General features: G+C 42.3%; 1 protein-coding gene across 2 annotated transcripts in view; it reads left to right on the top strand.

The window, feature by feature from the left end:
- Window positions 1–23892, top strand: part of LOC125718371 (corticotropin-releasing factor receptor 1-like) — a 58246-nt gene that overhangs the window by 18867 nt on the left and 15487 nt on the right. For both annotated transcript variants that reach the window (XR_007384821.1, XM_048992193.1), the window contains exons 3-6: window positions 2902–2952; window positions 4313–4432; window positions 10832–10917; window positions 19815–19921. Coding sequence is in view for 1 of the 2 variants with exons in the window: in XM_048992193.1 (XP_048848150.1) it covers window positions 2902–2952; window positions 4313–4432; window positions 10832–10917; window positions 19815–19921 (364 nt within the window). In the remaining variant the exon portion in view is untranslated. The remainder of the gene's footprint in view (window positions 1–2901; window positions 2953–4312; window positions 4433–10831; window positions 10918–19814; window positions 19922–23892) is intronic.

Genomic DNA, 23892 nt, shown 5'->3' with positions numbered 1-23892 from the left:
TCTCTAAATGATGTCATTAACTTCAGTGTTTGAAATTGTCACTTTGTCTGCCCTTATCTGGCAGCTTCAACTTTTAATTTAGCTTAATTCATGAGTAGATGGTGACAAAATAGTACACTAAGCAGTGCTGATTCTTTGGCTAATAGAGTTTGTTTCTGCGCTGCCGTGTCAAAAATTAAGCTTGTGAAAATCAGCGGTGGTCGAGCAGAAAAAATAAAACGCGGATGCAAGATTAAGGGTTTCATTGGCTAATTAAAAAGTAACTGACAACCCGGACAAACAGAAAGTCAAACCCAGCAATGCTTTTGGACACAAAATTCTCCTGTCTGTACAAAAAAAGCAAGTGTTCTTAACAGTAGTGGGGCCAAGGGGTGGGCAGAGTGGTCCTGGGTGCCCCCCCAATTTTCATTGGCCCTCATGAATGTCAATCATTCAACATGGTACATAGTTTTCCAATGTGAATCATTGTAGTAGCTCCCAGGATTTCATGAATTTACTCGGATCATAGTCAGAGTTAATTTTCTGTGCTTAGTAGAAAGAAGTCTAGTGATTATCTATTTCCCTCTTCAGACGTCCCTCCATTTTATTGTTGTTTCTCCGGACCCCACCTATGGCCCCCTCTTAGAATATTCTGGAGCTGCCACTGGTCTTCAGCTAGCTGAACAACCAGTCACAAGAATGTGATTACCCAGAATGCAACTGCAGCTGGTTAGATGCCAGATGTTTCGACTTGGCCATTTTGCCATAATGCCTGATGAAGAACGCAGAAAGATTTTTACTTTGAGTCTAAAAGGGGACCATCCATTAATTTTTACAGATGTATTTAAAAAACGGAATACATTTAGAATGTACATCTTGAAAATGTGGTCTTCGGCTCACATTTTTTTGTGAATATTTGTCTTGACACTAAAGCCAAGATATTTCCCAGATATTCAGTATCTATGAATTTTCTGCGTTGTTCCACTTGTCCCAGCAGTAGCGTGTTGACGTGTTTTTACTTGGGTAGCTGTATTTCCGGTTTACTGTTTACTATTCTTTCAGTACGCAGCCTCGTTTCATGGTTCGGTGCTTCCAGGAAACAGGCAGCATAAGGTGCTGAAACGCTCAGACGTTCGGCCTCAAAGTCAGACGGTGAAATCCGATGTGGAGATGGCGGATCACCTGAACGACGTGCCTTTGGGAAATTCGGGAAAACCCACACAATGTTGTGGTGGAGCCTTGAGAATACAGGCCTGAGACATCGCCCACACCACCCACTGTGATGCTATTATAACAGAAGGAGCATTTGAATACTGTTCGCTATGACAAATATCGACACTTTGGCGTGGGTGGCGGGGGAGGGGGGGGGCAGAAGGGAGCCTCAGGAAAGCAGGTTGGTATATTGATTTAGTGCATCATTTTCCGACCTGGTCTTTAGGGACCCCCAGATGGTTCCACATTTTTGCTTCCTCCCAGCTCCCTGCCAAACGGCCCACAAAAACGTGGGCAGCGGATTGGGAGACACTAATTTCCCATCGTTCCCATTCTCTCAATAATACGTATAATATTAATGGTCTTCTGCTTTGCCCCAAGCTGTCTGGAGCCCAGCATGACACCTATCTCACGACACATAATTGCCTCCTGTATGATTCGATTTCCCCTATTCATCAGAGTCCAATTTGTTTATTTTCTCCCCATTGGCTGAAATCTTTGATTTGGTTTAAATATCATGAAGCCCACGCTATAAATAAAAGGACGAAATGTCTTGGTCAGCAGCAATGTCGACTGCCGCATATTAGATAATTAGGCCCGCGAATTGACGAAGGTGCCCAATGGTATTCAGGGAAGTGTCTTTGGGTTTATATAATTATCTCCTTTGCCAGGGAAAGCTGGAGAGGTAGCAATTAAGGGGTGGGATGTTGAATATCTCTCCAGGAAACAAGATTACTGCCATGGCTTAATATGCACCAATACCCCTGGAATGTCGCACTGGGGTCTTGGTGAAGGATCGAGAATTAAGAACAGAATTTGCAGACACCAAGACAGTTTATCCAAGGGATTAAACGCAGTAAATCATCAGATTCTGTGTTACTTAAGAGAAATCCATGCACAGGGAGTGTCGCTGGTGTTTTATGATGAAAACGCACCGTCAGCGGAGCATTTCGCAGGGAACTGGGTTTTCGAATTCCTGGCCTTTATACCATTGGACAAGGGAGTTTGCCTAATGCTCTTATTAATTGATTTCGAGTTTATATAAAAGGGTCTACGTTGAGGTTTGGTGGTTCATATTCTAACATATATCCCAAATTTTGTACGTGTGGCTTACAGTATGGGTGCAAGTCTTCATGCATTCAAGACATGTCCGTGCTTTCAAAATAAGGGCGCAAGGAAATAACCCTGTAAATGTATTACAGATATAAAAAAACACAGCCAGTAATGGTATTAACTGATGGAGTGTCATAAGTGGAATTTATTGAAATGTCAAATATTCCTTGACTGATTCTCTTGTTCACAGAAAAATGGTTGTGACTGTGTGTCATTAACAATCACTGTGATCCATCCGGAATTAAATTAACTTTTTGGTTCTAGAATGTCCTTTGATTCTGTTGTTGTGGGAGGAACTTTGAATCAATTCCACAAATGCCTTATTGGTATTGCAGCCTGAATGCCATGAAACACTCTTGAAATCCTGCCTGTGGACATTGAAACTTTTTTCTTCTATTCCTGCATAACTCAGTGTAATGTTATGAGAACTTTTAAATATATACCTGAATATATACCAGAAAAGATGGTTGTATGGACCTGAAAATAAGGATCATGTGATAAATACATTCCAGGTGAATCCCACATGTTCTTGTACTTAAAGTAGTTTGAAGTAGTTTGTAGCAAAGAATTAAGCAATTGTACCTCTTGTTGTTTTAGTGCGCTCTTTAGCATCATGGAATCAGACGGCAACATCTGGCAACATCACAGGTGAGTATCAGAATGTGGTTTGCTCTAGCTACTGGATCATTTCGATTTATGGCTAGGATTAGGGTCTGCTTCCACAATACTCTGCAAATCACCTCCAGAATAATTTACTCTAAACTATAAAACTGTTCTGTAAAATGTATAAAAATAATGTTATGCATTTTTGCAATGAATACATTTGTAATATACACACTATATATGTCAGTGTTACATGTATGAAGATGGTTTTGAAGGGATATTAGCTTGCACATTAAGCATACTTATACTTATTTTAAATTTTAAGTAGAAGGAGTTTGGAGGAATGTTCTGTGAGCAATGTTGACAGGATGGGGATGATGGAAACCTGCCAGCCAGCACACAAGCACAACACCGTGCAAATCATTCTGTTATAATGACACAGTGAAGAGGACTGTATACCTGAGGGGTCTGGGTTGAGTCATTGGGAGCCAGCAGGGCAGAAGGAGAGAGAGGCAGGCATTACTAGGAAAGGCCGGTAGGGAGACCCACTGTATTTGTGTGTAGTTGTTGTCAGGTCACCTCTGGGCATCACTTGCACTTCTTTATTACTCTCAGTTCCTGTTTCCTTAAGATGTTCTGTGTTTTTGGTTCTTGAAACTCTAGGGTCCCTGTTCTACCATGGGAATTTTACTTACACAAAAATGTTCTGAGAGCAGAACGAAAAATGATTGGTTCAGAGAGAAAACCAATCAGATTGTAGAGGAGGCGGGACCAAGACATCTGATTGGTCGGTCCTGCCTCCTCTAGTTGCTTGGACCCACCTTCTCTACAATCTGAGTGTTCCCTCGTTCCCTCTACCGGACCTGTGAGACTTCACAACCACAAACCATTAATTGCTATTCAGATCAAGTACTTCTCAAATACATTTCAGTAAACCCTTTCAAAAAGATAAGCCACAGGACTTGCAGCATTGCAACATACTGAAATAAATTTAAGGTAATTATTACTACCATTTCTTTGCTGAAAAGTTTATTTTTCTCTTATCATTTCAGTAGTTTAATTCCTTCAAGCTCCATCCACATTTGTAATTTCATTCTATTTAAAAGGTTGTATTCAAAGCTTCTCATATTTTCTTTTTTCAACGCAAAAAAGCACAAGCTATTACTACACATTTTAATGGAATACTGTGGTCAGGATATAAACACATGAACTGGTACTGTATATATATATATATAAAATACTTAAATGTAATGCAAAGCTGTTTTTCATTGTCCTTCATTTAATACGTACTAGAAAAGCATACTACTAGAATGGCAAGTCATTAAATCATACTTCCTGTTTTGCATTTCTATTCCTGCAAAAATTTCTACATACCTGTTTTTTTATATTATGGTCTGTCATGCAGGTTTGTTTTGCAACACTTCAATAGACGGGATCGGCACCTGCTGGCCCAGGACCAGTGCAGGGGAGATGGTCTCGAGGCCTTGCCCGGAATACTTCTACGGAGTGCGGTACAACACCACCAGTAAGCGAGCATGCTCAAGCGCCGGCACTTCCATGCCATTTTGGAAGCCCTCTGTCTTTTTAACCGCTGTCAGAGGACAAGCCGGACATGTGGCATCCATCCATCCATCTGTCCCCGGAGGACACAGCCCGGCCACTAAACCTTGGCATGGTAGTTTATATGTCTGTCTCCAGTATGGTATCCTTCAGAATGAGCCCCCCCCTCCCCCATTATATTGCGTGACAGTCGGCTGTCGGCACCTGCTATCAGTCCCCCCCCCCCCCCCAGTCCATTACTGCTACAGGGCAGAACAGCCCAGTGAACTCCAGGTATCCTTAGTGATGAATTGCATCCTTAACTAAATGGGTATATGCACTCTTGGTTTCTAGGCAGTACAGAGCTGTCCCTCCCCTCCCCCTTGTAGCCAGTGGTTACAGTGAGCTGCATGGGAGAGACAGCCTGGCCTCTGGGGGGGGGGGTGTGTAACCCCCCCCTCCTTCTACCAAATCTATCATGAATCCTCCACTGAGTCATGGAACAACAGATTGGTTTTCACTTACAGTGCTGTATGAGTGCGTGGGCGCGTGTTTCTGTGGCTGCATGAGCATGCATGCGTACGTATTTATGGACACTAGATAAATCTTCACGTCTTTAATCTCTACAGGGTGATAGAAAAGAAAAATGGTAATGATCTAGCAGAATTGGGCTAAATAGAGTGATTTCAGATCAAGTGAGGAAGGGCATCCTGGTTTTTCCCCTCTGGGGTCCGCAGATAATTGAGAAAGCCCCTACACATTAATATCGTCAGATTCTATTTGCGATCTTTGCTCATAATTCTGTGTATAGAAGCTGTGTCTGGAGAGCATTAATATATATTATACTGTTTCTGGAACAGATTCGCAAATGCATGGTAGTTTGCCTGCATATGAGTGATTCAGTCACTATTCTGTCACAATCCTATCGCACAATGGACAGAATGCCAGTCCATCTTAGGGCACAGACACTATGGGAAGATTAGCAACATTACTTCACCTAACCACAGGCAGTTGGACGGCAGAGAGAAATCCACATGACATGGAGAGATCATGCAAACTGCGCACACATGGAGCAATGTTCAAACCGCCAACCCTAAGGGTGTGAGGTAATGGTGCTGACCACTTAGCTACTATGCCATTTCCTGGTGTGGAATTTATATTTCTCTATGATAAACCACTCAAATTCTGAAAATAACTCTGAAAAAATCAGCACAGATAACCACCCTACATGTACAACACTTGTAGCTACATACGCTGTGCTGATTACTCAAATTATTCCTCACCACCATCATTCAAAGCACTGACATCTGCAATTGTTTAGTCGCTGTAGCACAAATTAATTATCTTTTCGCATTTGGGCCAGAGTTCGGAGTCATAACAATTTGACACGCTGAGGATTTAATAAATGTAATTAATTTTGAATTGGATTTGATGTTATTGTCGTCCTTGTTATACACTGCACACCGAAGTGAATTTTCACGGCCGTGCACAAGAACATCACTTGTACTACAGTACAAGTAGTGCAACCTTAGAAAAAAAATTATTAAAAACACATCAGCAGTGTGTACCTGAAAAAGGTAAGTGAGCGTCCCTCTCGCAAAGTGTGACACGCAGCTGCACCATTAGAGTTTCGGCGAAATATGAATATGGTCTCTTTGTTGCGACCTTCACTCCTCCTTGTAATATCCGCACGTTTGCAGCGCATTCACACAACCTCGCCCTCAATCTACAAAGTCTACGGCAGAGTTGTGTGTCACCAACAACCCCTGGTTTAAATAAATCTGTATCAGCCTTTTAGTCTCGATTGTCAGGGAAACTAACGAGCGAGACCTTGGGGTTTTGTGAGGGGTCGATATTTTTAATAATTCACAAAAAACAACACACAGGACAAAACTGGGTGACAGAGTACATACATCAGGGACCCCTTTAGAACCAGGATGAGTTCTGCCACGTTTCTCCTGAAATCACTTCAGAGTGGAGCCACTAAGAATCACTTCGGATCTCCCTAAGGCCAGACCAACTGCAGCGTTACAAATCGGAGCACAGAGACATTCAAGTCTGAAAAATCTCCAGAAATCGTTGTTTATATGGTTACTGACAGGAGTAGGAGCTGGTGAGGCTGGGGATGCACAGCCAGGTCTGAATACTGCATCCCTTCTCTTTTTCATTTCTTAATAATTAATAACTCCTTTAACTTTCCAGCTTTATACTTGTCTATAAATATTCTAGTCCTTGGCTTTTTTCTTTAAATTACTGTGAACTGAAAGGGGACCTTGCAATTATATTAGTGACACTGATGAAATCGACTACTATTCTAGCTTATTTCTTCAGAAATCCCTATTTGGAACTGGATCTGTGTCATTTTTCACAATTCTTACCAACATATTCAGCTTGTGCATAATAAACTAGCCCAGGGGTCTCTAACTCCGGTCCTGGAGAGCTACTATCCAGCAGGTTTTCTATCCTACTCGGCTTCTGATGAACCACACCTGCTCCTGGTATAATATATATATGCTTGTTATATCATATTGAATTAAAATTAAATTAAATATCATGCAGATATAAATACCTGAAGAAAAGCTAGCAATTGATACAACCTGCCAGGGAATACGACCAGTAATCTAAAGAGACTAATCTACATATTTATGCATTTCTATGCTTACCCAGCTAACAGGGATCATTCCTAGAACTTTAGCCACCGTTCTGTGAAGGTCTTTGCAAAGTTGGCAGAGAACATTTTTACTGTAACGTTAACGGAATGTTATTTACTCATTTTACATTTTAGCAAAGGTTCTGTCAGCTCGATTAGTCCCTGAATATCCTTTAATGCAGTTAATGTTGAAAAATATTGTTTTATAATAATAGTATTATTTTATTAGGGTGCTGTATATGTGACCTACAAATATATTACCCTGCCTTCAACCCACGACCTTGGAGGAGTAAAGCCACATTGTTTCACGCTGTCCTACCGTGCCCTTTGCTCATTAATTCATTATTATTCTTGGTTGTAGTGGTAGTTATTGTAGTGGGATAACATTCTGGGAGCATCAGGAAAAGTGCACAATTTGAACGTTTTTCTAACTTTATTCATAACTTTTAGTAAACGTTCCTAGAATGAAAAATATTACTTGGGTCTTTTGTCTTTGTTATCTCTCGTGTTATGTTCTGTGTATAATAATATAACATTCATGTTTTCTTATCGCAACTTAGACACTCCCTTTAACCATAAAGTAGTTTTAACTGTGGTACAAGAGAGATTTCATTTCTAAATTGAAATGTTACATTTATATTGTCCTGTAATGCAATATGTTGTAGGTAGATACTCTTTACACATACTTGACTTTAATGTAGCACTACAGCAGTGGCATTAATGGTTATTAAGAGGCTGTTTTCTGTTTTAAACTGAAACTAGCGAATGTTTTCAGTTGGACACCCACTTCCAACCCTTAACTTGACAGACTGTGCGATAGCACTCAGCTCAGATAATAAATAACATGCTTAGCTGGTATGACAACTGCCTGGCTATTTCTGCACCAGTCCCCACTCAGGGATACCCATGGGCACTCTGAGGCACCACTAATGACAGACTACTGCAGAGATGTCCGTCAGGTGGTGTCAGCCCCTTGATCCATCCACCGTGCTGTCTAGCCGCGAGGGACGTGCATAGTTGACGATCTTTGACCATGTGGAAACACACTGGAGTGTCCATTAGGCCTCGGAGGAAATGTCAGTACCAATGTACCCACGGGGACTCGGAACAGTCAAGAAGATCCTGATTAATCACCAACAACTGGCAACGCTAATGAGGCCGCAGAAGGAAATTGAACCCTAAAGGGTCTTTGTAACTGCAGAGGAGCCTTCCCCCCTCCCCTGATAATACTTGCAATCAGTCAGAACTGGTCAAATCAGCCGCAAAATAATTAGTGCGGCGGAAACTGTCATTCCACTGCAGCTGCTGGCCAGTTAATTCATTGCACCCCTATGCGGTCTTGGTAATGCGTCATTAAGCTCAATAGCTGAAAAATAGATTTAATGAGTTTTCGTCGTCATTGTATATCGCATATAATTTGATATTTACTAAATGAAAACAACAGCACTGCAATAAATGTATGCTGCGTCGCTAAGCTAAGTCTAAAAGTTTCCTTTTAGCGCGAATGATCTATGAAAGAATTTATGAAAATGCTTCATTTTAAGTGACCACTGTTGGCCCCACCCAAAACTAACTTGGGGTGCAGCGGATCTAGTGTAGTATTAGTATCTAATGGACAGTGTTTACTTCACTTATACATTCTTAGTGGTTCTTTTTACACTAAGTTGTCATAGCATCAGTGTGGCATAGATTAACAACATCACTTGTGACTTAGCAATTATTTATATTCCCTTTCTTGTATTACACTGACTTATGCAACTGGCAGCAGGGCAGTGACAGGATTGGCGCAGCCTTCAATGAGCGCGTGCACAGATGAGTGTCCCTCACCCACATGCATGCAGGTGGCATGCGATCCTGCTCCAGCTGCCACCTCCAACAGCTCCCCTCGCCGTCTTCATTCAGCGCCACTCGGTAACGGAGTTGATTTCTAAGAGCCTCGTCACACCACCAACACGTCCTGGCACCTTAAGTGCCCCCTGGTTGGAATGTTCTAGAACAGTGTTGCCGCTGACGAGGTAACAGATTGGCTCTCAGTCCTGTGATGCAACCTAGACCCGCTACACGTCTGGGTCGGCTATGACGAGCCAGATGGTTTGATCACAATCATGGTTATGATTATGGGTTGGTGGTGAGCGAAGGGAGTCGTTATTCATAAGATCAAATATGTCCATGGCAAGACTCATCTGAGTCTGTGGCACAATTGTTGTTATTGTTTCTGGAAAAAAAAACATGTAGGGTACAGTTTTTAAATACCATGGTAAAAAAAAAATTGCATTTCCAACAAATTGTCCCATAGAATTCGGCATGGTGTTGACCCCTGGTCAAGAGAGACATCAAAAATGTGATCTTTGCTGGAACAAGAATGATAGTACAATATGATGCAATTAAGGAGAGTTGAATCACTCTCATACGCAGTGAGGTGTAATCGAAGGACAAATTAAATGATGCTAATTCAAGTTTTAATGGATTAATGGTACCCTGAGCTTAGTCTGAAGAGACAAGGCTTTGCCTAGAATTAGTAACATGATGACAGTAGTTGTACAGATGACTGGGGCGTTGCTGATGCATTCGGACCTTAAACCCGGTAAGCCCCCCCCCACCCACCCCCCCGGTGCTGACCCTGGACACAGAAGCTTATGTGGCACTTGAGTTGATTGGTAGATATCAAAAGCAGGGATTGCTGACCTCTCATTCCATGACGGCCATTGCTTGTCTTAGCTGAACGTGAAATATTAGCGACGCCGTGCATTAATAGCACAATAGCGCCTGGTTGAAAACGAAAGGATGATGTTTGACACGCCCATTTCTGTACCCTACCTTTGCCTTTCAGATACTTTACAAATGTGGTTACGAAGATACAGGCCTCCTTCCAGAGCAAAAATGTGTCGCGCCGTGTGTTACGCCTCATTTCTGCTTTATCTTTCACTTCTCATATGTCTCTGCTTACGCCCACCTCCGATCCCAGAAAGATTCACTTGATAAATGTGTTTTTTTATTTTTTGTTTTCTTTCTTGTGCTTAAATGTGTTTCTTTTTTTCTCTCTCATCACGTCTCTGTGACACAACCTGGTGGGAACTCAAATCCAGGGAGGAGCCTATTGAAAGACGAGATTATATACAGTCGCCAATCTGAAGCACGTACTGGCCTGGAAGCTCCCTGTACAAGATCAATTTACCTCCCCACAGGCCCTGAAAATTGTATCAGTGAACACACATATTAAAACTCATCCACCTTAAATCAAATGCTGAGGAAGCAGGGGATTCTGGGAAGGTTGCAGGGCTGTATTACATCTACCAAAGATTTTACAGATGTAGCAACTGGATTCCTGAAGAGAGTAAATGGCAAGGGGGTGTGGGGGGCTGCCAGGAAAGCTCAGTTAGTTAGCACTGTAGCCTCACACCCCCTGGGTTGTGGATTTTATTCCTGCCCCCCAGGCCTACCTCTGTTGTGTCCCAAATCACTCAGTGTGTGAGTGAATGTGTGACCGTTTGCCCTACAATGGAATGACTTCCCCGGATAATTTCTGTTGCTCTGATTCTTAAGGAATTAAATGCTGTTTGCAATTTCAAATCCTATGCAGAACAACCAGTTACCTTAAATTTCTCAATTAATGTTGTAAAATTGAATATCTAATCTAAGACACCAGTCCTTTCGGTAAATTACGACATCTTTCCGTTATCTGTGTCCGGCCGGTTGCAGTCAATATTTACCCTGTTGTTTCTTTCCCTTTTGCAGACAACGTGTACAGAGAGTGCCTCTCCAATGGGACATGGGCAATGAAAGGCAATTACTCACAGTGTCAAGCCATCCTGAATGAAGAGGTATGGTAGCTGTGTCAGGGAAGCCACACCATGCTTCTTTCCAGGCATTTTAGCATCATTGCTGTGGAGGACGGTACCGACAACAGTGTTCGGCTGGAATGATCCAAACACTGAAAATCATGCGTCAGAACTGCTGCCTTCCGTCTCGATCAGCGTTAGACATCTTACACTGTGTACTGATACCCAATTCCTTTATATCTACTATACGCTGATCAGGTTTCAACCCATCTGCCATTTATCTGTGGCAAATACTTTATCTAGACGCTGGTTGGCTGTGTGCAGATATGAACCTGTTGGCTCTTAAGCATCACTGCTCCTCCTCTCCCTTTTCCCAGACCCGTGCATTCATTAACAAATCTGCTAGCAGTAAAACAGAACTGGGCCGCCGTTGTCACAATGGACCGGCCGAATCGAGACGCCGCCACAATGGGAGATAGCCAGGCTGCACTATAGACATAATTAACTACATGATTTATTGAAGGGTATTAAGGTTCAGACGTATATTGTTTCTAATCCCTTAGCAGGAAAGCTAAGGAATAGGGTGTTTTCAGTTAGGTGCTACATCATAATAATATAATAGTAAAATTCCCGATGAACTGACGTATTTCATTGTCACCAGAGGTCTTGGTCAGTGCATCCAGGTCATTGTGGTTTTCATCAGTCCGCATCTTCAGTGTCCCCTTAAGGCATCTCCTAGTGGAAGCTGGGCAGAGTTTTTGCAGAGCTTACAGAAAGACTCATTAGAGACTCCCTGGCCGAAACTCAAGAGCCTTGTGAAAGCTACACTGAGTCACTGAGTGGAAAATTTGCCTTGTGCCATCATCTTATCAGAAAGTACCATGCATCCCTGTGTGACTTTATTATGGGCATCCAAGCTCTGGTCCAAATACTTCTGAGTAAAGCGTGAGAGCTGAAGTTCTGCTCTTGGAGTCCCTATGGATGGACCTCTAGCTCAATCGGCACAGAGGAAATCCAGCTGTGAAGAGTTAGAGAACATCTATACTGTAAATTCTTAATAAATAATGTTTGCTGGGTAGGGGGACATCTGCTCAGTAAATAAAGTGTGCTAACTCATCCGGCCTACGCAATGCAATATGTGCTGAAGCCCTGGGCGGGAGTCTTGTGAAGGAGGATGAGATTGCAGTGAGTCATCACAACATTCGATACATTCATAAATGCATCAGTATTTAAACATGTGACCTTCAGCTGCAGAAGTGGATTGAGGATGGATGGATGGATGCAGGGCTGGACGGTCTATCTAGCATATGAAGCATTTTCCCAGTAGGCCAATGAGTTTGAGGGCCAGCAAAATTCATTGTGGGACTCCCCCTCTCCCACCCACCAATTTTATCATAGGTATATAGGTATGTATGTGTGATGGGTGTGTATGGGCCAAAGCGGATGGATAGATGGATGGATGGATAAAAAACGGTTTTGAAATGAATATTCCACTCAAATATAATTCATGTAAATGCAGTTGTTTAGCCCTCTCTGGGGTGATGATGATAATGTCATGTTCGCTGTATAGGACAGACGGCTGATGAGGGACAAGATGAAAAGTCTGAGGGATGATGAGGGAAAAGGGTGCAAGGGCGTAACGTAAAACATGACTCACAGAAGCTTCCAGCCTGCTGAAATAAATATCATTAAGTGTCTATTAATAGTTAATTGATCATATAGCATTTTTCACCACATTAGACTTCAATTTCAAACTATAATCACCTGTAATCACATCAGTCAACACAACATTCCGTTTGGCATGTCATCTCTCGAGGAGCAAATTCGTATTAGGATCGAGAAATCGAACAAAACCACAAATCAGAGCAAAGACTAGAAGCCGCGGAATCCGATGAATATGTGTGTGCTGCTCTGAAACAGTTTTTGGGATTCACGCTAGAGTGACGCTGTCTGGCTGGGACTCCTAGTGGCCATGTGACTGCCGGAGGTTGCCCGGAGCCCCTTGTGGTTTTACGGGCCGGCTGCAGTCAGCCTGTTCTTGCTACCATCTGCTTCTGACAGTGGAAGCGACATGCAAATAAGTAACAACACCCTGGTGCAGCATAGCGTGTAAACAGGCCAACGTCTCATACGAGACCTTTGACTCTTAGATAAAACATGAGGAGTCATGTGCATGGTTACAAAAAATCCACCAGCCCTTTGTACTTTTAAGTTTAAATTGGAGTATTGTTGGCTGCGCGTATTCTGAAGGATTCCAGGTCCAGTCACGGAATAAAGAACATGCTCGCTAATGATGCATAGCTAGTCGTTCAAGTTTTGCATTTGGAAATAGATCAACAACTCGTTCAAGAGGATAGTGACTCCTTGGCGGCTGTTAAATGTAAATGCGAGGGGGGAGTCCTGCCATCGCATGCGCCGATGTCACCCCATTGCATGTCACGGAATGATTAATACAGCTGGGAATTAATGTCACCTTTAATGTATGGAGAAGACAAGATTTTTGTGTGGAGGGTGCTACAAGCCTGCGTACCTTCATGTAGGACGTAGTGAACTACGTTATGCAAAGGAAAAGCTGATATTTATAATCTTACCCCAGAACACGTCAGCTAATGTGAGTCTTTAAAAGCAATTCAGTATAGAGGCTCCTTGTGTTACTTTTTACGTTTTATGAATTACAATTCTGGTCTCTGTTGCACTCCAGGCATAAAAATTAGCTTTTTATGGGAATGATAGGAATTTTAAAGAATTTTTACATCAGTGCCTGTTTTCAGTTTTTTTTTTTTTTATTGATAATCAGCAGCCAGGTAAGATGTATGGGTGGCATTAATCTTTACATTGGTAATGTGGGAAGCCCCAATAATTATAATTTTTTTTTCCTTCAGAAATGTGGATATAAAAGCTCACAAATCCATCATTTCCATGTATAGAAGTGTACATTTCTGTAGCTGATCTCCATCTTTGCATACAAAATGCAAAAGGCTCCAAGTGCAGACGGCGAGGTTAATTTTATAAATCCTAACTGTAATCCAAACTCACCTGTTGAAACATGGAGGAAAAACAGCGAGCTGATGAATCAGGCAAGAGCCGTGTACCACAACGGACCAGTAATGTCACACGGACTCTGAAATACTGTGAAATACAAGACCTTGCAAAGAGGTGACTGAAAAGACCCCTAATTCCCCAAGCCTAGCAGCAGTGTATACAGAGGCAAGGTCACTGGGACATAGGCCCTAGCTGAAAGCCGATTGGCTCCCCGAATACCTCCCCCTCTCCTGTCAGTCATTGATTCGGTACATATCATTGGCTGGCCTCTCTGCATAGCCCCTCTTATGCCCCCTACCTTAAAAAAATCCTATAATCGCCCCTGCAACCAGGTAAATGAGTTTGTGAGCTGCAGGTGAGTTAATAATCGGTTATGGCTGAGCGTGGCTGAGGTGGGAAGGGAAGCGTGGCTGAATACAGGTGTGACAGTACTCTGTTTACCCTCACAAGCCTCAGAATCACTAAGAGCTGACAGCTTCCTAGACTCTCACTGATATCATTTTTTAGTTGATTGCCTCTGCTTACAAAAAGCCTGCTGAATTTCTGCCATTGAACGAGTTGAAATTCCTTGTCGGGAAACCTTGCGCTTGTGTCAGTTGCTCCCTTAATCTTGATCGACCGGCAGCCGCACGGGAGGGTGTGTCTCTGTGCAATGTGTGCTGGTGCTGCCAGACGTGGAAAAGCACCTCACATCCCCCTCAAGCGACCCACACAAGGCAGGTGTGATCACCTGGAGGATAGAGACCAACAGGCATATCTGCTACGGCTGTGCACTAACAGCCATAAAAAGAATGATTTACTACTGCCATTTTTGTCGTGAATAATGTATTTATGGGTATTGGTATGATATAGAACTTTTCACTATTATAGTAAATATTATGTAGTATGTAGTATATAGTATGTAGTATATAGTATATAGTATATATACTATATAGTGCCTTTCACTATTTAATGACAATAACAGTTATCCGTGGTTTACCCTGGTCCATAAGAAAAATTTGTAAAAAGTGTAGCAGTATGTTTTTTTCATTTTTCCTTCATCCTTTGAGTGCTATAAAAAGCACAAGTTGATCATTGTTTCATTGCTCTGTTACATTACATTACATTATCTAGAATTACATTATATAGAAGTAGCCTAAAACATCAGAATCCCTTTCACAAGAGAGAGTACAGTACTGTATTGTATAATAATGTACAATGCACTTTATAATTACTGTATTTAATGCCAGTAATGTGTTATTGTGTGTCATCTACCAATTACCACATGTAAGTACATGAAACTCTCACAAAATATCTCGTCTGCGGACGGTTGACTGTTATCCGCAGTTTCGGCTACGTGCGGTTTGTCTCGGGACATTTCACCCGCGGATATAGGAGAGCTACTGTATAGGAAATTATAATCATTTTTAACTTTGTTGTTACTCTCTGGAAATACTTCAACTCTAGGCAGAAATTGTGTAAGTTACATTGATGTATGATACCTATACATGCATCTGCTTTTCACTACAGAGCATTAAATAAGTAAAACAAATGGTGGAGTTTCAGGGCCATAATAGGGAAACTGAATTTCAATGTATTATAATTTTTTTTGAATACTAATATCCCAAAAATTGGAAAGTCTGCTGCCTTCAAATTCTTATCAGATGCACGAATAATATGAGCCTGTTTTAGTTAATATGCTCCAATTTCCCTACGATGCAGGTAAAATGCTAACATTTTTTCATGCTAAAATTGACGATATAAAGCTTGTGTCACGGTTAAAGATCAGCTCGCTCTGTTTTTCCTCCGGAGTCCGGTCTGCGCCGATCACACTGTGTCACATTTGCTTAATTCACATGAACATCACAATAACCTTAGGCACATTATAAATATGGTAAAAGATAAACATAAATTGCTTGTCCCGAGAGTCAGAATGAACGAGAAAACGAGAGTGTGGAAAGGAACCCCCCCCCCCGGAGACCAGCTTTATGTCACTGCATTATAATTGAGTTGCGCTTTTTTTAGGGGTGTCGCGAGGTAACGGTTACAGCAGTTGAACCTTAAATTCTAAACAGGGACATATTATACAGAACTGAGACTCTTTGTGTCTCCTGGGAATCAGATTTCTGGGTCTCAGGCTTCGGCCGCCCAGTTAAAGCTCCGGAGTGATTCTACGGCAAATATATCGCCTGAAGGGCTTTAACACTACAGTGGTAGGATCTGGTGCAGTAATAGCCGATGTAAAGTAAAATTAATAGTAGAAGCATGAGCAAATAGCATAATTAATATAGGAATTAGCCATTTGCCATTTGTCTGCTAAAGGAAGGCACAGTACTTGCATTTTCCTACAAAAGCCCAAAATATAATCAGCAAGAGTTGTTCAATAATAATAGTGCACAAGAAAAGATACAGAAATGCTTATGGCCTATAAATATGGCAAAATACTGTAGATCATATGCAAAAAAAAGCATCTTTAGATGCACAAATCAATATGCTTCAAACTATTCAGCAGGACATTAAGACCCACATGACGGGGAGTGTAACATGCAATTCTCAGATATGCAAAAAGATTATAGATTCTTGTATAATAACTGAAAATCATGTAAAAAGCCAGTCAAACACCCATTTTGTGTAATGTTCTAAACATGCCGATGTTTTCGAAGTTACAAAGAGGATATCCAGGATATTTTGGCTAAATTGTTGGTTGTTTTGTTCTCCTGTATGATGAATAATTTGGAAATAGACAAGTTTTCTGTTTGTATTAATGTTTTTTGAGAGGGATTCAAATAAGGTGATTTTGTAGCTTTCGTATAATTCTGTTGTGCATTTCTGTGCTCCTTAGTGGTACGTTGTGAGCCGCAAATGGCACAAGCTAGTGTGGGCTGGTAAATATCGGATACAGCTATTAATGTTGCTTAATAACATCCATATGCGAGTAACCTGATCGCTTGCAGGACACAGTACCTTTTATTGCTTTGAGAATTGCAACTCACTGTTGCACAACTGCACGAATTGAACCTGGAGATTTATTCTCTGCTGGACATAATTAATGCATTTTTTTTTATAGTCAGATTTATGACCGGCTTGTGCAGGGCTGTAAATTCAGTGCTAAGCGTCCAGATGACAGTGTTCTTCATTATTCCTGGACCATCTTTATTTATTCCAGCCTCACTGTTCTGGAAACCTCCCGTAACCCACATGTGGCTTATTGGGCATATCGGCCTTGTTCAGGTCCCTCACCCGGCATCCGTCTCCAATCCGAGCCCCCCCCCCCCCCCCCCTGCAGAATATAATTCGGGGGAGCAATAAGACCACAAGCACTGATCCGACGGGCTAAGTCTGTTTTAACAGTTTTAACATATATATATATATATATATATGGTAGCAAAATATACTGAAGGACAGATATCAAATAAATGAAATGATGAAGTGTAAATATACTTACATGTTGCGTTTTTGCATTACCGCTCTCAGATATATTTAGTGTAAGTCCAGTTTTTAGCTAATATTTATTTAGTATTTAGCTAAAATAAATGCATGGCTAATGTAAATAAAGCAAAGGGGCATGATCATTAGTAAGGCTGCACCAAAGTGCACAAATATAATGTGTTTCTGCTGAGCAAACCAGCCTGTAGTAGCTTGAAGCTTCTGTGATAATTGGTGCTACCTTCCGTTGCCCCTACTCCTCCTTGCCCGTAACACAGAAAGGGCAGAGAGCAAGACAGTTGAGTTAAAATTTGCGTGTGGTCAATCTGTCAGTCTGTTGGATTATTATCCCCAGACGTAGAGCCACTTCTGGTCTGTGAGAGAGCTTGAGTGAGCCCCCATCTGTGAAATGCAAAGGCAGTGGAAGTCCTTAAAGACGAGGGTTTTGTTGAAGGGGGCTTCTCGAGGTGGCAAGGTTAGAACAGAGGGAGAATATACAAGCCCCACACACGTAGAGCCAGGGCAGGGGCCGTGAGGGCAATCACCCAGCATATTGCTGCACTTTCCTGCATCCATACTTACACAATACATTCAAAAGGTTGGAATTTGTGGCTAGAATTTGTCTTAGTTATATAAGCTGGGCTTTATGTTAAGCGTGTGTATTTGCCTAAACCCATAAGGAACCTTCTATAATGGGCCGGGTTGGAGGTTCGAATTCCATCCCTGCTCGGTGTCTGTGTGCGGCGTCCGTATGTTCTTCCCACACCAAGCAGGTTTACACTTTACCTCTCAGTCCAAAGACATGCAGCTAAGGTAATCTCTCTAAGGTAATCTCTCTAAGGTAATCTCTCTAAGGTAATCTCTCTAAGGTAATCTCTCTAAGGTAATCTCTCTAAGGTAATCTCTTAACTGCCCGTAGTATATAACTGTGTGTGCCCTGTGATAAACTTGTAACCCATCCAGGGCGTATCCTCTGCTCCAGACCCCAGACCATTACATCTGTTGACCTCTTAACATACTTATTTATTTTCATGGTCATTCAATTTTACAGTATCTGTGATTTTTTATTTTTATTTTGTTGGCTGTGGTAATAAATATTCTTTATTGCTTTGCTTTTTATAAAAATTTTTCCATCCATCTTCCAACTACTTGTCTTGATCACAGTCAGGCCTGGAGCTCATGCCAGAGGGTTAGGGTACATCCTGGATGGTTTGCCAGTTGCTCACAGGGCCAATATACACACATTTTGGAGCGAGCCAGGTCTTAAGCATCAGAGCGCTTTCTCTGAGGTCTTAAGCTCAAGTGGACCATTTGAGATATTTTTTGAGCCAGTGAGAGAAACTAAACTAAAATATGATGCAGTGCTGATGCAGTGCGGGTTCAGCCTGGCGTACCGTACTAGCAGTGAAACTCGCCGGGTTGCCAGCCCTGATTAGCAGAATGATGGTACTCCGTTTTGTCCCTCGGTGGAAAACAAAAGATCGATGTGTTGGCGGATTTAACGATGAATTAAAAACAGTTTGTGGGCCGTATAGAAATGTCTCACAGGGCAGTGGTTTGAGACCCCTGCTCTAGGGGCAATTTAGAGATGCAAATTAATCTAGCTACACGTTGTTGGACTGTGGGAGGTAATCCACGTGATGGGGGGGGAGGGGGGGTGCATGTAAACTCTGCACACTAAACAGAGGTGGGATTACATGATAGGAATCTCCAAATATAGAGGTATGAGGCAATAGTGCAACCTACTTTTAACTCTTATTATTTATTATAATTGGGTCTTTTTTTGGAATTCAACATCCGTCTTCATAACACTCTTTTTATTGCATCGAGAAACGAGAGACCACACAATTCAGTCGAATGGTTCTATAAGTATATGTGTTACTCTGTGCAGCATTTTTCATGTTAATTTTATTGTGTGAAAAAAATATATTTTTTTCAGAAACTGCTTATACGGTGCTGATCAATCAGTTGTGTGTCCTTTTCTTTTCAGTCATTCCATTTTTTGTTTCGGTAAACTTAAAAGTAATAGAGACAAGTCACACAGGAGAAGACACATCAATAATTTATTTGTGCTTCCAGTTCAATGATTTAAAAGGAACTAAACAAATTATACACCATAAAAATCCTATTTATTTTGTAAAAATTTCACTCGTGCTGTGAAATTTTATCGGCTTGGTATCTTACGGTTTTCATAACTTGTTGTGGTAGATTTTCTGTTGTGTGCAGGGCTGCTTTAACGTATGGGTTCACCCAGGCTGCGGCCCAGGGGCCTCTGCCAAAAAGGGGCCTCAACTAACCTTCTTTATTAAAATTTAACCCCACCCCCACCCTGCTGATCAGCAGCTTTCACCGTTGCAACCCCAGAGTTGGAGGTTAGGAGGTAGGATGACGTCTGACAACTTAGATAACCCTGGGGCCTCTCACCGTGTTAATGTATCTCTGTCTGTGCGAGTAATTCCGACTATCTGCTTCCTCCTGTGTTCATCCCCCAGAGAAAGAGTAAGCTGCACTACCACATAGCGGTGATCATCAACTACCTGGGCCACTGCATCTCCCTCGCAGCCCTTCTGCTGGCCTTCGTCCTCTTCATGCGCCTGAGGTAGGGCCTGCTTTTAGGTGAAGGTATCATGAGCGTGTGTCCTACTCAGCCAGTGTGCCTGTGGTGTTGACGGGGGGGGGGGGGGGGGGGGGGGCATTTGCAAGAGTTCATGCATGCCGTGATTTCCTCACATGAGGAGGTAGGCAGGAACCCAGAGTGCCGCTGGAGAAAACAGGCCTTGTATTGCTAATGCGCTACAGTGCCGACACTGCCATTGTGTTTTGGTGCTTCTAAGGAAGTAAGAGTCCTGCTCTGAACTTTAGCTTAGCATTAGAATGATATTAAACCAAACTCTCAGCTGAGAGAGTGCATGACATCATCTACCGGTTCATGGAAAAGTGCTTGGCACGTACTTGGCACGCCTTTCAGCCTCTCATGATGACTGCTTTTCCGAAGCTGATGCTCCCACAACGGGCATCCAAGATCCCTGAGGTATTTAGGAATTCTGTTCCTACTGGGAAAGAACGGCAGGTGGACTGAACATTGCCACACATCTCCAGTTGTTCACATCAGCTGGGATCCTACACTGCATTTGGTGTGCAAATTTTAGATGAAAATGCTGACTGGGTGTGAACACACCCCTCAGGACAGAAGTGTCAGGCAGCAGTGAACTGTACAGCAAACTTTACAGGATTAAATGATATGGAACAGGTCGTGATTCTTGACACTTTTTACATGAACAAATAAAAGTATGAATGTCTTTCGGAAGTTTGCATTTTTCATAATGTCCCTCTGCAGAGCAGTGATTAGTCGGTGTTATAAATCATCTTTGACATAATACAATTCAGTTTAATAGCGCACCATAAAACAAGGACCTAAATCGTTGGAATAGATTTCTTTCAATTAACGTTTAAGTTATTGATGTGTTAATGAAGAAAGAGCAAAAGCTGGTGCTAATATATGGGAATGTATTTTCCATTTTTGTTTGCACCATGAAGCAACGTGGGTCAATGTAAACAGGATGTTGCTAACATTTCAACTTGGTGTTGTTCTTCCTGCTACCTAAATGAGATATTACAAAATGTTCGTCATTGTCTTCAGATGTTTAATCCATTTATAACATTTTTGTGTTTCGCGTACGTTTGTGTACTTCTACTGCACAACATATACATTGTATAGCAGAATGCAAAGGAACTGTGGCTAAAGCTACAACCGTGGCTAACGCTACAACCGTGGCTAAAGCTAGCCAAACCAAACGTAAGAAAAGGCTGCTCCGTAATTAATTAGCAACCATGTTTTTTCTTTTGATCATTTGTCAGGTTCTTTTGTTTGTTTTTCAGTCCGACAGCTGCAGCTCAAGGCCAGAGAATTTTTAGCTTTATGTCGGGCCATAGATGAAAGAAGTCGTCTGCCAGGCTAATGTAAATATACACAAGAACATGACAGGGTGGCATGATTACGAGGTGTTGTAGGGGAAGGATGTCACTGAATGTAGAGCACCTATGAAAGCAAGTCGCAAGTGGGTGGAAGACTTTGCTAAAGAAGGAGGAATAGACATGATTTCATCGCCTGACATCAAATAATGTCTGACACATCAATAATTTCTCTGACTCTAATTGGAGTGAAAAAATCCCAGTAGGCTGCCACACTGGCACATATATGTACTGCAAAAAATATTGTAACTCTCACTTTATTTTCACCTAATGCTTCCTGCAGTTGGACTGCTCCTTATAGTTGTCATATAGAACGCTGATGCATTGTCAGTACTTCGAGCAATGAAGAAAACATTCACGTAAATCACATGCATAATCAATCTTCTCACGAAATACATTTTGCTCCGTAGCAAAAAATGATAGATGGCATATGAAAAGGGGCACTGTCTTCATTTTATTCCAAATAGCAGCTCCCTAAATGTTCCTTTTTTGTCTTCATTCATTGCTGACATTTTGGACTAATTCCTGTTCACTTGCACCTATAAAGAATGATACAGGGGATTGGCACAGGTTAGGCTTTTGAAAGCATTTTGATTGCCTTTGGGAGAAAGGAAAATCTCTGCATTTCTATTCTGGTGCCCTTTGACGTTGCAGTGGAATACGGAGGCAGCAGCCCCTGTGCCACATGGACCCAGCGTGAGGCTATGGCTAGCGGACAGAACGTCCCCTGCCGGGGAAAAGGCCGAGGGCTGATATGCGTACGAGCCGGAGCGTGCTGGCGGGCGACTGCAGCCTGCTGACTATACCCCTGGTACATCACAGTGGGATACCCTTGATACCTGCAGCGTGCTGGCAAGCTGGCTGTCACTGCATAGATCAAGATATTTCCTTTGTAAAGGCAGGTTGGGGGGGGCTCCTGCTTCAGGGGTGTGACCGGGACTTAGATTTCAATGATGGCAGGACGCTCTGAAATGCTGACAGGAACTTCCCCGCTGCAGAAGCTTTCAGCATCTGCTAAACAGCAAGGCTTTTAGCTGAAGAGGTGCATCTGACTGCCACCTGGCATTTACGGGTGAAGGCAAAGCCCCATGGCACGTGGCAGAAACCGGTGGGGAGGGCAACGCAAGAACAGATGGCATCCTCCTTTGGAAGGGGATGGAAGTGTAATGCCTTACACAACTAACGGCAAATGCTGGAGACCCATGGAGGGCGTTTAGCTAGCAGAGGACACGCGCGGCTTTATCAATGGCGGCTTCGCGTAGCAGCGAATCACGACGCGGCGTTGGGCGTCGGCGGCACGGCGGCCCGTCCGCGATGCGAGTCATCGTGTGCATGTTTACCCGCCCCCCCCACCCCGTAGCGTAGCTACCAGAAGGCGGCTGGCTGACGTGTGGCGGCTGGCTGACGTGTGGTTCCGGCTCCGGCAGACTGCATTCCCAGATTGTTGCCGCCACTGTGTCGCCCTCACAAAGCGCCTTGTTGCTCCGGGTTCATTATTTTATGCAAATGTGCTTCATATCATCGGCGTTTGTGAGTCATGAAAACCTCCCATGCGTCACTCATAGAATCTCAAGTTTGGGAATCACATTTCATCCAGAAGTAATGACAAATATATATATATTTTTTTTATTATTATTTTTTATTTTTTTTTACCTGGAAAACTATTTGGTAATTATATAGGTAATTCAAATTCCAGAATCGCCTGTATTGTAAGTATTCCTGACACAGGACTTGAAAGCGATACATTTTAAAGGTCAGTGTAATTGTAGGCCTCGTATGTGGAGGTATTTACAACGGAAAAAAATAAAAAGCTAAGCAACCGCCTGCTAATGATACCTTCACCTAAAAGCAGGCAAATTGCTTGTCACATTAATATTTATAGTTCTTATTCAGAATGCACGGTTGCGTGTGGGAGGGTTTTATGACTGGGATGTTAGCTTCCATCAGTTGTGTTTGGGTCCTGGCCTCGGCACCAGCCTGCTGCACTGTGGACCGCAGGTATGATACCAAGGAAGGTGAATCTCACAAGTCATGGAAGAGCTTCAGTGAACCATGACGTCCTGTGACGAGACAGTTGGTTCAAAATGCGAATGGCTCTCGATTTTAGCTAAGTAATGATCTTACTCTAGGTGTCGCATACCCGCCTCTGATCGTTTCCTTTGCGGCCTACTGAGAGGAGCGCTGCAGAACAAACCTGGAGATCAGAGTGACTCTTGGCTCAAAAACAGGCTTAAATACAGCCAGTGTGAACGTAACCTTCCCACAGTGACATTCAGTGGCCATTTTGACAGATTTACTGTATCAGAGTTTGTTTGCACCTTCCTAGTGACGTCATGCCCAGCAAACCCATGCACTGCTATTACCAGTTTGCCATAACAACTGGTGACATTCAAACCTGGAAGAAACACAGTCAGTGGGGGTGAAAATGCCCTTTCATTGTATTGGCCAATTTGTTTACTGGAATTATGTAATTTATATATATATATATATATATATATATATATATATATATATATATATATATATATATATATATATATATACATCACAAAGAATAGAAAAATTATTTTGAATTAAAAAAAAAAACCATTGAAACAT

Source organism: Brienomyrus brachyistius, chromosome 22 (assembly GCF_023856365.1).
Source record: "Brienomyrus brachyistius isolate T26 chromosome 22, BBRACH_0.4, whole genome shotgun sequence".
NCBI lineage: Eukaryota > Metazoa > Chordata > Actinopteri > Osteoglossiformes > Mormyridae > Brienomyrus > Brienomyrus brachyistius.
Note: the sequence above shows the minus strand (reverse complement) of the source record. Positions and strands in the feature narration are given on the sequence as shown.